The sequence below is a fragment of the Euleptes europaea genome, chromosome 3 (genome assembly GCF_029931775.1).
Source record: "Euleptes europaea isolate rEulEur1 chromosome 3, rEulEur1.hap1, whole genome shotgun sequence".
In the NCBI taxonomy this organism is placed as follows: Eukaryota; Metazoa; Chordata; class Lepidosauria; order Squamata; family Sphaerodactylidae; genus Euleptes; species Euleptes europaea.
In genome coordinates, this window is record NC_079314.1 from 4,507,314 (window position 1) to 4,523,526 (window position 16,213).

The 16,213-nt window shown below is 45.8% G+C and overlaps 1 protein-coding gene across 1 annotated transcript; it reads right to left on the reverse strand.

The window, feature by feature from the left end:
- Positions 1–1,798: 1,798 nt before the first annotated feature.
- LOC130474483 (homeobox protein otx5) lies at positions 1,799–13,285 on the reverse strand. The gene is made up of 3 exons (XM_056846114.1): positions 13,152–13,285; positions 7,085–7,236; positions 1,799–2,490 (listed from the first exon to the last, which is right to left on the reverse strand). The coding sequence occupies exons 1-3, from the start codon at positions 13,246–13,248 to the stop codon at positions 1,867–1,869; spliced, it is 873 nt and encodes a 290-aa protein (XP_056702092.1). The 5' UTR covers positions 13,249–13,285; the 3' UTR covers positions 1,799–1,866.
- Positions 13,286–16,213: the final 2,928 nt, after the last annotated feature.

Consider the following 16,213-nt stretch of genomic DNA (forward strand, 5'->3'; position numbering starts at 1 on the left):
AGATCTCACTCCCCTCCCCAATTCCCCTAAATTTATCTGGATGTAACCAGTAAAAAGCAAACAAAAAAAATTAGATTCTATATCCAACTCTGCATGAATCCAAATTCTCAACCATGTGGATTTTTTTTATATACATAAACAATTTGTGTAATGGCAGCCAGAGATGCTGAATCCAATACAGTTGCCAACTGACCGGGGGTGGGGATTATCAACCTGGTCTACTCCTGTGCCTTTAACAACAATTTGATCTGCCCAGAACTCTGTATCTGACGAAGGGGGCTCTGACTCTCAAAAGCATTCTTTTCTTTTCTGCTGTCAATTCACAGCTGACTTATGGCAACCCTGTGGGGCTTTCAAGGCAAGCGACCAACAGAGGTGGTTTGCCATTGCCTGCCTTTGTGTAGAGACCCTGAACTTCCTCAGAAGTCTCCCATCCAAGTACTAACCAGGGCCACCCCTGGACTTCCTTGGTGGTCTCTCATCCAAGTACTGACCAGGGCCAACACTGTTTAGCTTCCAGGAGCTGATGAGATTAAGCTAGCCTGGGCAGGGCAGAGACAAACTGAGGTAGTTTGCCATTGCCTGCCTCTGTGTAAGTGACCCTGAACTTCCTTGGTGGCCTCCCATCCAAGGACTAACCAGGGCTGACCCTACTTTGCTTCTGAGATCAGGCTAGCCTGGGTCAGCCAAGTCAGGGCAAGAGACATTCAGAGGTGGTTTGCCATTGCCTGCATCGACAGAGTCATCCTTGGTCGTCTCCCATCCCAGGACTAACCAGGGCTGACCCTACTTCGCTTCCGAGATCTGACAAGATTGGGCTAGCCTGAAAACGTATGACCTGGAAACCTTGTTGGTCTTCTCAGGTGCTACTGGACTTGAATTTTAGACATCAGAGGTGAAGCTTTCTCACAACACAGAGAAAAAGATTACTGTCTGCTATTTTCACATTGTTAAATAGGGGTCACTTGTTCTGAGGAATAACTGATGCACTGATTTTTTTCATTAGCCCAAACTGCTATCCAAGATAGGGTTGTGTACCCCTTTCCATCTGCCTGTAGTTGTATTCTTTAAAAAGACCATCTGAGTATTTAGTCCACAGAGAACCACTATGGGTTTGAAAATAATACAGTGTCAAATCAAGACACTGTAGGGCCAAAGTGGAAAATCAAAATGGGCCCTCCTCCTTCTGCTCATTCACTCCTCGGCGTTGCCTCTCAAAGTGATTGCAAGACAACATCCGGAAAGAACACATGTGATGAAAAAGTCCAAATGGACACTGCTATGGCTGCAGACCCAGGAGAGACAGCGCAAAAGAGGAAAAGAGGACTTCAGAGACAATTGTGTCTCAACAGCTTCTTCTGCTGTGGAATTTGCCGTTCCTGAGAATGTGCCAAGTGAAAATTCCAACCTGGTAGGCTTTGATATTGCTTTTGTAATCTCCCCCAGACCAAGATTTTGAACTTCAGCCCACTTGGTGAAAAGAGATGATCAGCTACCGGTCACCGAGTTCAAGTCAAGGATCTGAAGGAGTCACATGTCCAAACATCTGAAGCCAATACTGCTCGTGAGTTCCTGACGTCTGCACGGATCCACCGTTCCCAACCCATTGTCATATGAGGGTTTCCAAAAACAGCAGAGAAAGACCAAGTGGTGCCAAAATCTGCGTTGGATGGTCAAGTAAACACCCTTGGTGCTGCTGTGGAGGGCACAAAGATGGAAGAGTCTGGGAAATCAAGAGGGGAGGAGAGGAGAAGTAAGCTGGGTGGGTCTCACCCTAAGGGGTGAATGGAGGAAGTTGTCCCAAGGTGCTACAGAACGGAAGGAGGAACTTCTTCAAAGGAAAGTGAGTGGAGCAGACCTGGAATTTCACAAGACCTGGAATTTCCACGAGCTCTGATCTTTGTAATCCAAGCAGTCGGTGGTGTTGAAGTTGAGCTTCCAGGAGGTTGCCTGGTCTTTGTACTCTAGGCAATCCACGGATCCGAAACCCAGCCCGGCTGTGCCATAGCCCTGGCTGGACAGGGAGGCTGGTGACTGGCTCAGGTGGCTACCCATGGTTGGGGTAGTGATGGGGCTCAGCGCAGCTCCAGGGGCAGACAGCTGTGGGTGCATGGGAGACAGGTAGGAGCTGCAGTCGAGGCCGCTGAAGTAGGAGGTGGATCCGGCGTAGGTCTGGGTATAACCGGGGGCCTGGGTGTAGGTCATGGGGTAGGCGGTGGATCTTTGCATGCAGGGGGTAGTGGAGGCAGACAGGGGGTCTGGGATTGGGGAGATGGAGGCTGGGCTCCAGATGGAGACAGTGGCACTGGCACTAGAGCTGGGCGTAATGGATGTGCCAGTTGGTGGAGGGCTGTATTGCCCATTGGTACTGGTTTCCGAGCTGGTCTCTCGGGCCGGAGAGGTCTTTTTCTTTGCCGGGCGAGCTTTGGCCTGGCCTGTGCTCTGCTGTTGCTGCTGGCGGCATTTGGCCCGGCGGTTCTTGAACCACACCTGCAAGAAGGGTAGAGCGAATAAGCTGTAGGTGAAAATTCGGGGGGGGGGGGAACGGAACCAAAAAGAAGGGCTGGGTTTCTATGGGGACCCATTGTAATGCGACACTTAAGAGTTGCCAGGTCCTCCTTTGCCATTGGGGGCGGGTGGGGGGGTGATTTGCAAGCACACAGCTAGTACGAGCAATAATGTCCCTTCCGGGGTAAACCTGGTAGTGACGTGGATGCTCTAGCACATCCCTCAAAAAACTATGGAAACCATAGAATTTTTGGAAGAATGTGCTAGAGCATCCCCATAGTTTTTTGAGGGATGTGCTAAAGCGTCCCCATCGCTTCTAGGTTTACCCCGGGACATTATTGTGCCGTGCGCTCCTGTGTGTGTATGGGGATTTAGCTGGCTGCTTCCCCCACCTGCCAGCTAAGGGGCAGCGGGCAGGCCTGTTAATTGGCAGACAATTGCCTGCCATTATCAGGCATCTGGCAACCCTAGCGACACTAGAAGAAACACGGACCAGAACAATGGGGATGGGCCTGCCTGAGGTGTTCAAGAAGTTTGGAACGGAGTGGAAGGCAGACAATACACAGCGGCCTGGATGGAGCTAAGAGGATATCAATCAGCCTGGATGGGAGGCTTTTCAGGCACTCGCTGACAAGAGCCACCATGTTTATTTTTGTCATCCTTTTTGTTTACAACATGCTGGTGCAGCACTACAAGGAAAGGTGGCACCAAGATGGATGGGAAGGTCAGTTAGGGTTGCCAGTTCCGGGTTGGGAAAAACCTGGAGATTTTTTTTCGGGGGGGGGGAGCCTGAGGCGGGCAGGGTTTGGAGAGGGGAGGGACTTCAATGCCATAGAGTCCAATTGCCAAAGCAGTCATTTTCTCCAGGGGAACTGATTTCTATCGCCTGGAGATCAGCTGTAATAGCAGGAGATCTCCAGCCACCACCAGGAGGTTGGTACCTCTAAAATCAGTAGAGGCCGCGAATCAGCCTTCTGTGGGCCCGTTGCTTTCATACATGCTGAATACGGTAAGTTTCAGTCCACTTTCAATGTACTTTAGTGATTCGTTTGCTAGTGGACTTTGGCCAAAAACGCATGGTCCCTTAACTGACTTTATTCCTCGTTTCAGCCAGGATCAAATTGACCCGGGCTGGGGGGAAACTGTACGCATTACCTTGAAAAGCAGGGATGAAACTGTGTGCAAATCCATCCATGTAAACAGAAAATGCAGGAGACGTGCACAGTTCCTATTGAGCTTGCAACACCCCCACCCCCGGTGATTGGTCGTTTCCCAGGGCAGGGAAGGCCCTCATTTGTCAATTTGAAATGACCAATCACCGGGGGTGTGTGGGGGGGGTGCCAAACTAAACAGGAACTTCATGTCTCCCGCACTTTCTGTTTACATGGATCAATTGGCACAGTTTCGTCCCTGCTTTTCAAGGTAGTGTAAGGGGCAACTCTCTGCAACAGCGTACAGTTTCACCCGATCCTGGCTAAAACGGGAGTAAAGTGGGTTAAGGGACCATGCGTTTTTGGCCTAAGTCATTTCATGCAGTTAAATCCAAAGTGCATTGAAAGTGGACTGTGCAAAGTGCAGTGAAAGCACAGTCCTTAACCTGTGTATAGAGGAACAGAGACCTACCAGGGACCCAGCAATACCAGTAATTTTAACTCTCTAGGCAGCAACGCTGGGTAGGGTTGCCAACTCTTTGTTGGGAAATTCCTGGAGATTTTGGGGGTGTAGCCTGGGTAGGTGAGGGGTTTGGGAAAGGGAGGGACCTCAGTGGGGTATAATGCCATTGAGCTCACCCTCCAAAGCGGCCATTTTCTCCAGGATAATTGATCTCTGTAGTCTGGAAATCAGTTGTAATTCCAGGAGATCTCCAGGCTCCCCGCCCCCTCCCCACCCTCGGCCAGAGGCTGGCAACCCCTGTGGAAGGGGCACAAACATAAAACCATCAGAACGAGGAGTGGGTTTACGAGATCTTTCAGTGTGACTCACTGACAAGGGATCTCAGCCTTTAAAGAACTGGAAAAGCACATTTTTGGGCTTCTTTTTACAAAAGCTAATGGATGCATGTATAAAAACCGGGGGGGGGGGGACAGACACTAACTGTCCTTATAATGATAACACATTTTAGAAATGAAGAATCTGAGAAATGGCCCCTGGTGCTTTGTTAGTTCTGACCCCCAACAAAGCATTCCTAATATTGTCAAAGGCTTTCACGGTCAGAGTTCATTGGTTCTTGTAGGTTATCCGGGCTGTGTAACCGTGGTCTTGGAATTTTCTTTCCTGACATTTCACCAGCAACTGTGGCAGGCATCTTCAGAGTAGTAACACTGAAGCATTCCTAGTTCAAACAGCTGCCTAGAAAACCTCCCTTGGCCTGGTGCTAGAGATGCCCACTGGGACCTGGGAATCCCCCAGCATTACAGCTCATCTCTAGACAACAGAGATCAGTTCCCCTGGAGAAGATGGATACTTTGGAGGGTGGATTCTACGGCGTTATACCCTGCTGAGATCCCTCCCTTCCCTAAACCATGCCCTCCCCAGGCTCCATCCCCAAATCTCCAGGAGTTTCCCAGCTTGGAACTGGCAATTCTGCCCCCCACCCCATCCCCAGCTGGGGAGGACCTGGCAGTGGGGACCTGGCAACCCAATTTTTTTTGGGGGGGGGAGGGTTTGCCATGAGGTCACAGCTGACTTATGGCAACCCCATAGGGTTTTTAAAGCAAGAGACTTTCAAAGATGGCTTGTTATTGCCTGCTTGCCTGGTGCCAGGCATTTCCAGTTACCAGAAAATACTATGGAAAGTATTCTTAAGTATGAAATGCATTTGTTCCATTCAAAGTGACAGGCTGGTGGAAGTAGAATTAGACGTCTCTCTCTTTTTTTAAAGTCAAATGGAATGTTCCAAGCTTTTCCTACAATGTATTTTTGAGAGCCAGCATGGTGTAGTGGTTAAGAGCAGTGGTTTGGAGCTGTGGACTCTGATCTGGAGAACCGGGTTTGATTCCCCACTCCTCCACATGAGCAGCGGAGGCTAATCTGGTGAACCGGGTTGGTTTCCCCACTCCTACACATGAAGCCAGCTGGGTGACCTTGGGCAAGTCACACTCTCTCAGCCCTACCTACCTCACAGGGTGTCTCTTGTGGGGAAGGTGATTGTAAGTCAGTTTGAGTCTCCCTTAAGTGGTAGAGAAAGTCGGCATATAAAAGCCAACTCTTCTCTTCTTTTGAAAAGATACAGGCAGGCTCCATTCACCTTTGAACAGATATCAGGGTTACCTGGAACCTGGAGGCAAGAAGGAGCTGAAGCAGATAAATCAGGGAAGACTAACCAAATGACACATAACAGTGTGTGAGCTTTTAAGTTCTCCAGAACTCTTCTTCGGGCTAGATGTTATAAAAAGTAGGGAAAAGGAAGAAAAAACTTCAGGCTATGATGTTTTATCAACTCGAAAGCTTCCACACTGTTTTGTGGCATTTGGTAGGTCTAATCAAAGGTATTACCCAGACCTGAGATTGGGCCTAATCTCATCAGATCTGAGAAGCTAAGCAGGGTTGGCTCTCATTAGTACTTGGATGGGAGACCACCAAGGAAGTCCAAGGTTGCTATGCAGAGGCAAGCAATGGCAAATCACCTCTGAAGGTCTCTTGCCTTGAAAACCCTATGGAGTCACCATAAATCGGCTGTGAATTGACAGCACTTTCCACTTCCAATAAAAACTATTGCCCCGACTTGGACGGCCCAGGCTAGCCTGACCTCGGAAGCTAAGCAGAGCTAGTCCTGGCTAATATTTGGATTGGAGACCAGCGAGGAAATCCAGGGTTTCTACACAGAGGCACACTGCCATTATAACATAAGCTGTCTTGAAAGCTGCAAGGTAGAAAGGTAGCTAATGAATATTTTCAGTACATGTATAAATAAACCACCCCTGTCTGTCTCTTGCCTTGCAAACCTCCTAGGTTGTAACTTAATGGCACTTTCCATCCCCAATAAAAGGTATTGTGCAGATTGTGTTCTGAGTTTATGCATTTTTGCTTTAGAACCAGTAAAGCTGACAACTACTTTCTAGTTTACAAATTTATATTTTACTATATACTCCTTGGCTTTAACTAATTCCTATTAATTTTGGACATTATTTTGTAGTTAGACACCTTTTTTCCTGGAAAAAAATGCTCCAAAGAAATGTAAAAATGTTGCTGCAGCACTTACAAAAACAATTTTTAAAACGAATCTAATGTATGCCAATAAAATGCTGCCCATTATAAAACTTGAGGAACAATTTTGTAGGTTGCCTGACAAAAACCTCAGCTTTTTACTTTTTTACATGAATTTATTACAGTTATCATTGTGAGACATTGGAAATTGAACACAATAGTTTAGTGACTGTCCTTTATATGTAATTGTACAACAGTTTCTTTATTCAACAAATAAATGGTCTTAAAAATACTTTATAATGGGCCATGAGTGTCTGTCTGCTGTCATTAATTTAAAACATTTATATCTCTCAGTTTCACTTGAACAGTCTACAGTATTAATCACAGATCAGCGTGCGAGCACATGGTTGTTCTTTCCCCACATAGATACCTGCACTCTGGATTCAGGCAGATTGATTTTCAGTGCCACCTCTTCGCGCATAAAGATATCAGGGTAGCGGGTCTTGGCAAAGAGAGCCTCCAAAATGTCCAGTTGGGCCCGGGTGAAGGTAGTCCGTTCACGCCTTTGTTTCCGGGGAGTAGCTGCATAAAAGGGGGGGGAGAGGAATTAATCAGGAAGAAGACAAGAAAGCATGCGTCCCATCATGCAACCGCAGCCAAATATCCAGACCTCAAATTGGGTGCAATGTGGGCTCCGAAAAACAGGTATTTGCCAACCCTGTTTCTGGGGAAGGCCACATTGTCACCCTATGTGACAGAGCCCCCTAAAATGAGCCCTGCATTCCCTTGAGGCTGGAAAGATTGGAAGTGGATTAGCCAGCCATCTCTGAGGGTTTTCAGAGGGCAGCCATGTTGGTCTGCAGTAGAGCCAGCATGGTGTGGTGGTTAAGAGCAGTGGTTTGGAGCAGTGGACTCTGATCTAGAGGAACAAGTTTGATTCCCCACTCCTCCACATGAGTGGCAGAGGCTAATCTGGTGAACTGGATTTGTTTCCCCACTCCTACACATGAAGCCAGCTGGGTGACCTTGGGATAGTCACAGCTCTCTTAGAGCTCTCTCAGCCCCACCTACCTCACAGGGAGTCTGTTGTGGGGAGGGGAAGGGAAGGTGATTGTAAGCCTGTTTGATTCTTCCTTAAGTGGTAGAAAAAGTCGGCATATAAAAGCCAACTCTTCTTCTCTAGAAGAGCTAGATTTGAGTCCAGGAGCACCTCAGAGACCAACAAGAGTTTCAGGGTATGAGCTTTTGAGAGTCAAAGCTCCCTTTGTCAGATCTTTCAGGGTCTTTCTCTGCCATTATTGAGATTAATCTGCAAGGTTCTGAAGACCCCAAGCAGTTTGAAATCAGGCCCTCTTCTGTTGCTATCTTCTACCAGCGAGTAAAGACTTTTCTTGTTTGTTTCATTTGGTGTTCCCTCAGTGATCCCTCCTTCCTGTCCAATGGTTGATTTTATGTTTTTGTCTGTATTTTATGCTCTAGTTTTAATTGTTTTAATTATGTGTCGGGGGATTTTGGTTTTAAAATGTGATATTTATTATGTATTTTATTACTTATTATTATTAATGAGAGCCAGCACAACGTAGTGGTTAAAGTGTTGGACTAGGATCTGGGAGATCCAGATTCAAATCCTCACTCTGCCATAGAATCTCACTGGGTGACTTTGAGCCAGGCGCACTCTCAGCCTAACCTACCTCACAGGTCACAATCTGAAGAAGTGAGCTGTGACGCACAAAAGCTCCTACCCTGCCAAAAATTTCGTTAGTCTTTAAGGTGCTACTGGACTCTTGCTCTTTTCTACTGCTACAGACAGATGAACATGGGTACCCATTGTGATCTACCTCACAGGGTTGTTGTGAGGATAAAATGGAGGAGAGGAGAATGCTGTAAGCCGCTTTTGGGTCCCCACTTGGGGAGAAAGGCAGGATACAAATAAAGTAAATAAAAATAAATAAAAAGTATGTATGTTTTAATTTGTTAGCTAATTTTACATTTGTTTAGTTAATTTCACATATGCTCCACCAGCAGTGCTGAGAGAGAAACATGGGAAGAAGCGTGAAAGGCAGGTACACAGGAACAATCCTGGAGGTGTCTCACTGGGTCACCACTTCCCGGCGCATGGCCAATATGTGCTTAGAGACACATCTCTCCCCTTTGCGTTTTATGAGTTTACATGAACAACCTCTCCTGCTAAACCCATTTCTGGCAAGAGATTTGTGTGGAGACTGGCAAACAGACCTTGCAATCTGTTGTCACCTCGGACACTTATTTCCTGGTGTCGTTACCAACTGGTTTTATCTCTTGACCAGATAACTATTCATCCCACCCAACACCCAACTCCAGTGGATAAGATAACTGTCTTTCTGTTCACCTACTCGGCATTTCAAAGGTTAGGATTAGCAGACATTTTTCAAAACACAAGAGAGACTCTCTGTTTCCTGCCCAAAATAAACAGCATCCTTGTGGAGCGTTAAGTATCAGCAAGTTTTTATTCCAGCGTTAGGTTTGGCGAAGAAGAGTAAGTAGGCATATACATGAGGTTATCAAGGTAAAAATTGTTTATTTGAGCCTGCTCTTTACAGTGAAGCTCTGAGTTAGAATATGTTCAATTTGAGTCCAGGAGCACCTTAGAGACCAACAAGATTTTTGGGGTGTAAACTCTTGAGAGTCGAAGTTTCCTTTATCAGATACAAGTAGGAATGGAAATCTCTCATATCCCAGTTCATGGGGGGGGGTGTTGCAAAGAAAGGATTTGGGATGCAGGATGTAATCAGCTTGATTAGAGAAGGAAGAAATGCTTAGGGGGGACAAATGTATTCCTCCCCTGCTTTAAGCAAGTGGACTGGGATATGAGTAGGGTTGCCAACCTCCAGGTGGTAGCTGGAGATTCCCCACTATTACAACTGATCTCCAAGAGACAGAGACCAGTTCACCTGGAGAAAATGGAAGCTTTGGAAGATGGACTCTATGGCATTGTACCCCATTTAAGTCCCTCCCCTCCCCAAACCCCACCCTCCTCAGCCTCCACCCCCCAAATCTCCAGGTCCCAACCCAGAGCTGGCAACCCTAGATATGAGAGATCTCCATTCCTGCTAGTATCTGATGAAGGGAACTTTGTCTCTCAAAAGCTTCTTCCGCCAAAATCTTGTGGGCCTCTTAAGGCGCTACTGAACTCAAACCTAGCTTTTCTACTGCAGACCAACACAGCTACCCTCTGAATACCTGTGTGGAAAAGGGTGAAAGACTGTTTCTCCTTTTTGGAGAAAGGCCATTTAAAAATATTGTAAATAAATATATATTTGCTACCATAGATATGGCTACTGCTCTGGAGTTATTGCCACAGACAGCCCCCTTTTCTGCCTCTGTGCTCGGAAGGAAGGCGGTCCCCTGGGACCACTTTTTTAGGGAGTCTATTCCACAAGAGCCCTGACCTGGATGGCCCAGGCTAGCCTGATCTCGTCTGGTCTCAGAAGCTAAGCAGGGTCAGCCCCGGTTAGTATTTGGATGGGAGACCACCAAGGAATGCCAGGGTTGCTGTGCAGAGGAAGGCACTGGCAAACCACCTCTCTTAGTCTCTTGCCATGAAAACCCCCCCAAAAAGGGTCGCCATAGGTCAGCTGCGACTTGATGGCAATTTACACATACACATTCCACAAGAAGGGATATCCTTTTGAAAGGGACAAACGGCAATCCCATTTCAACTGGGGGGGTTGGGTGTAGGCCCTCATAACCATGGTTTCCAATGTCTACCTGCCAATAAATTCACTGGGCAGTCTTAAGCAAATATGGATAAAACCACACATTAGTAACAGCCTACCTTAGAGGGTTGATGGGAAGACAGGCAAGCCTATTTGGGGTGGTGTGTGTGGAGATGATAGCCTCTATCTTTCCCCTAATTCTGTTGAAATAAGATATTTCCCAGATCCGCCCCCCCCCCACCAATCACTCTTTTCTAAATTCCAGTTTCGTGATGATGATTCTTTATAGAAGCTAAGATGCTGTTTTAGCCAGAATCTGGAAAATTTGTGCAAAACTCGTGGGGAAAGCGGGGCGACCTCTGACGGGTGGATAAGGCATGCATAATCAAAAGGAAGCCCTGAAGCAGTCGGCCAGGGTGACCATGGGGAGACATCCCTGCATAAAAGGCCTTTGTGTTTCTTGTTGGGGAAAAACAGCATTTTTAAAGGCTTTTGTAGAAGGCAATTTGGAAGCCAAATATTTTTCTTTCTCATCACATATAGGCTGTTAACATTCCTAGCTTCACTCCCCCCACCCCCCAGTCATGCAGGAGTCTGAGACCTATACAGTGAAAGCCTTTGTACCCTTAAGCATAGTAATTATTAGCTAATATGATTATAACTGATTTTCCTCATTGGTAAAATAAAGTTTGGTCATTGCTTTTCTGGGCGCTTTTCATTCTCACGCTCCAAGCATCAAGAGTTATTTACGGAGGTCATCTTAATGGCTGCAGGACTTCCAAGACCTTCATTTTATTCTTTTCTTATAGTTTCAGAAGGTAGCTGTATTGGTCTGCAGTAGAACAGCTAGATTTGAGTCCAGCAGCTCCCCAGAGACCGACAAGATTTTCGGGGTAGACGCTTTTGGGAGTCAAAGATATCGGACTAAGGGAGCTTTGACTGAAAAGCTCATATTTCAATAATCTTGTTGTCTCTAAGGTGCTACTGAACTTGAATCTATCTTTTCTTTAAAATAATGAGTAAAAAATTGTTGATTTTGCTTACTGGATATGAAAAAGCATCAGGAGGATTTTCCACTGATTTCTCTTCCTTGAAACAACAAAAGAATTAAAATATTTGGGCTAAACCATGTTAAAGGGATAGGCAGAATTCATCCAAAAAACATCTAAGGAACATCAACCCCGAGAGCAAGCAGGTCCAGACCCTTCTGCAACCTCTTTGGAGTAGAAATGTAATTGGAGGATAAATTCTGCTTTTAAAAAGGGGAACAGAATTCCTATAAAGATATTTGGGGCAATGGAACCAAGATACCAGGAGGCGATGTGGAATATTCATCCTGGATGCACGGAAATTTTTAAACAACAGTATAGATGAAAACGAGTCAGGGATTTGTTAGATCTCGCTGTTTCAGCCTGCTCTCTTTTGTGACGTCTTAAATACATTTTGGAACCTGTCCTATTCCCCAAAGGCTTGAAACCAGGCAATTGGAAAGAAATTATGGGCTGGCTTCCTTTTAAAGTCTTTTTTTCTAACTTGAAAATGTTCTGCGATAGTTTTATTACAATATAAGCTAGCTGATATTACTCTAAAGTAATAAAAATAACAAATAAAATTGCTGTTACTTGTAACAACACTCTCAAACCACTCGCCCTTAGTACATGCCTTAATCTCTAAATTCAAATCATGTGAAGTTATTTATCTGGTAGTTTAGAGTTGCACCCCACCCCCTCTAAAAACAATTGTTTTTTTGGGGGGAGGGGTGGTCATAACATAAGTGCATACTGAAGTTTCATTGATTTTAATATCCAGAACGGAGTAAGTAGGCAGAAGAGTTTTTGACATCCCCCCCCCTTTGAAAAGCAGTCTTTCCCATATCACAAAGTGCCTCTTGAACCCCTTGCAGTTTCTAAAATTGCTAGCCACAAAGTATAGTAGGGGATGGGGCAGAGGAAACAACTCACGTAGGGTTGTAGGGTTACCAACCTCCAGGTAGTAGCTAGAAATCTCCTGGGATTACAACTGCTCTCCATGTGTCAATTCCCCTGGAAAAATGGGTGCTTTGGAAGATGGACTCTATGGCATTATACCCCACTGAACCCCTCCCCAAATCCCACCTTCCCCAAACTCCCCCCCCAAATAAAAATCTCCAGGAATTTCCTAATCCTTAGGGTTGCCAACTCCCAGGTGGAAAATTCCTGGAGATTTCGGGGTGGAACCCGAGGCGGGTAGAATTTGTGGAAGGAAAGAACTTCAGTGGGATATAATGCCATAGAGACCACCTATGACATTGTACCTTAAAAACTAAGATTTTTTTATACCGGAATACACTTCCACCCACTTTGTCAGATATATGCAGCAGTTCATCACTATGTAGCCATATACGTATTCACGGTTAAGAAGAAAAACATTGTAAAACAGCAAGGTCAGGGGAAAACTAAGATTATTATGAAAAGTAACATAGATATTCAATATATAATCAGTATATGTGTGTGTGTGTTGGTGTATGCACTTGGTTTGGGTTTTAAAGAAAAAATCAACAGGTCTTGCTATCATGAGCAGTAGATACCAGCCTCTTTGTACTGGGATGACGGGCAGGTTCCCCTCACCATTTAATAAGTAATTAATTTCAACCAACACAAACAAATGAAGTCTACTGTATCCCCTAGGTGACTGGCTTTTAGGATAGATTCCATTCTCTAAAAATCACAAAGGTGCTATATTTATTCTCTCTTTCTCACTAATACGAACCATGAATTTGACACTGAAAGTAAGAAGATAAAGGAATTTTGGAAATCTACTTACTGGGGTATCCGACTGCAGAATGGAGCAGATCCATTCCTGGCCCAGCCAATGTTAACCCGTTGACCGCATAATGGGGTTGCTTGATATAGGACATCATGCTCAGAAAGTTGAGGAACGCAACAATCCCACTTGGCTTTCTGGAAGTAGAAGAGGGGCTTCTTCCTTCAGGTTTCTTCTTCAGGTCTTGAGGAGCAGGACTGTAGGTTCCGCTCAGTGCCCAAGGGTGGCGGGAACTGCACAGTCTGAGAAAAGATAACACAAAAGTTTGTGGCCACATCCCCGGGCGGAGAAGGGTGGGGAGAAGATGAGTGTGGCCAATGGAAGTCAAGGAGCACGGAGGACTTCCACAGAGGACTTCCACACCTTGATCCAGGGGATGGGAAAACTTGGGACCAACTCAAGCTGCAACCCTTGTTCTTACCTAATGCAATGAGGACCCTGGAAGACCTATTTTCTCCTGCTGAGCCCGGTCTTTGCACAAGGACTGGGAGGGCTAGGAGACCTCATGGATAGTCAAAAAATAAATTGCAACAACCCCCGCCCCCACCTCTCCATTCAGAGGTTTTGACACAGAGGAGGAGGGCTGAAGGGAGTTGAGATTTTAGCAACTCAAAAGGGGCACCATTAGGCCAATCAGCCCCACACTTTGGGGGTCTATTATTACCTAAACGAGCAAGTTAAGTCAACACATTAAAAACTCTGAAGGTCTCTTTGGGGGGTGTTTTTCTAATTTCTATTGTTGGTGAAGGGATTGCCCAACTTGGTCTATGATGGGAGTTTGGTTGCTAAACAGCAAATTGGACACCTTTAAAAACAAACCGTTCTGCTACTTATTTCCTTCAAGGAGACCCCCCTCACTTTTTTGGGTAAATAAATACTGAATTGGGGGCGGGGGAACTGGGTGCAACATACACAGACTTTTGTGGAATGTACTGCCTTGGGGGAGAAATCCTAAACAGGTTTACTCAGAAGTCAGTCCCGTTTTGTTCCCAAACTCCACTCAGTGGCTTTTGGCAAGTCCTGCTCTCTCCCTAGCCACCCTTATCTACAAGATGGTGATAAAAGTGACATACCTCACATGGGTGTCGTAAGGATTATAAGAACAATCTAGGTGAATTTATCTATCTGCATGCACACACAAATATATACATTCAGATCATTATTGATGTCTACACTGCATTTTGATTTTTAAAACATCTACCCCAAACCTCCAAAATCTGGTGGGCGTGGCTTAATTAATTAATTGCTTTAATTATTTATTTCATTTATACCCTCCCTTTTCCCACAGTTGGGACCCAAAGAGACTTACATCGTTCTCCTCTCCTCCATTTTATCCTCACAAAAACACTATGAGGTAGGCTAGACTGAGTGTATGACTGGCCCAAGGTCACCCAACGAGCTTCCATGGCAAAGAAGGGATTCAAACCTGAATCTCCAGATCCTAGTCCAACAATCTAACCGCTACTCCACACTGGCTCCCTTTAGGTTAGCCCCAGGGTCAAGTCTCAGCTACACCACATAGAAATAAAGAGTTCCTAAGACCATACGCAGATCAACTTTGCTTCACCTACAATTCATCATGAACCAGCTCTGAGAAACAGAAGCAATGTTTTTCAGGCTCCTGCCTCAGATTTAATTTGTAAGCAGTGGTCATACTGGAAAGCTATTCTCCATTTCTCACTGTGTTTGAAAGGATAAGCTGCCTTTGGAACACTGGAAATCTTGTGGCAGTCTTATCTGATATGAAGAATTACATCTGATGCTCTGCAAATGCCCCCCTCTTCCTCTGAATTTTTCTGCTTTAAAAAAGTCATTTTGGGAATTTTTTAAAACTTCTGTAGAATCAGAAAAGGAGCTGGGAGTTGGATTTCCTTCCCCCTTTCTCTCTGCTGCTAGTTGGGGTGGGGTGGAAGACACTTGCCAATTTCAACCGCACTTCAGCATCCTTTGCTCGTTTTGTTGAACAGCAGAGATTTTATGAGAAGCATGCCCCACGGAATGCTCATAAACTGTTAACAGATGGGATGTGCTTCCAAGGATGTGTGTTTGGCCATGCAGAGATGTGTCACAACAAGCCAAAAAAAAACCCCATAATATCAAACAGCTCCGTAGAAGAGAGGGAAGGTAGGCTTGGCTTAACTTTTTCCACCTTCCAATGGATGCAGAGAGCAAAAACGAGGCTCTAGATTCACAGGTTTCAAGCTGAGTAGAACTTACGGCCTTCAAAAACATAAGTCTCCTCCACACAAAAAAGCTGGCTCTGGTGTATAATAGGGGAAGGGGTTCAAAGAAAGAGAGAGGGGCCCAGCCCTATGAAGTAGTCACAGAACTTTACAGAATTGGTGTGTCATGCACCCCATTCTTACAGGATTTCCCACCCCTGAGATTTCAACAACCTAATTTCTTATATTTTGCCAAAAATCTCTTCGCCACCGGCGGGAGATTTTTGGGGTGGAGCCTGGGGAGGGCGGGGTTTAAGGAGGGGAGGGACTTCAATGCCATAGAGTTCAATTGCCAAAGTGGCCATTTTTCTCCAGGTGATATGATCTCTATCGGCTGGAGATCAGTTGTATTAGCAGGAGATCTCCTGCTACTACCTGGCAGTTGGCAACCCTACCATGGGTGGACTTCTCATGTGCCCACCGAGACTCAGGGGTGGAGACAGATGGGAAGGGGGGGGGGAAGAGGAATCGTAGGAAGTAGAAATCAGAAAGGGATTGCCTTGATACCCCACCCTGCCCTGGTTTTGGGGGGACAATGGAGAAAATGTGTGTCCCACCATCGATTTCCATGTTTGCAAATTCTTCTTCATCCAAGTTTAGCATTACCTCTAGGAGAGAGTAGAAGGATTTGCAACCAAGAAAAATAACGGTGGTTGGAGGGGGGAAGTGCTTGCCTTTGTGTAGCTGCGGCTGCACTCTTCAAAGAGCCACAGAGCTCGTCACGATAATTATCCCAAATCCTGACGGCCCCTGAAAATTCCCATTCTGGGTTGCCAGTCATGCCCATAGCTGGAAACCCAGCATATAAATCCCGGGAAACCTTGGGAATCTTGCTCTCGT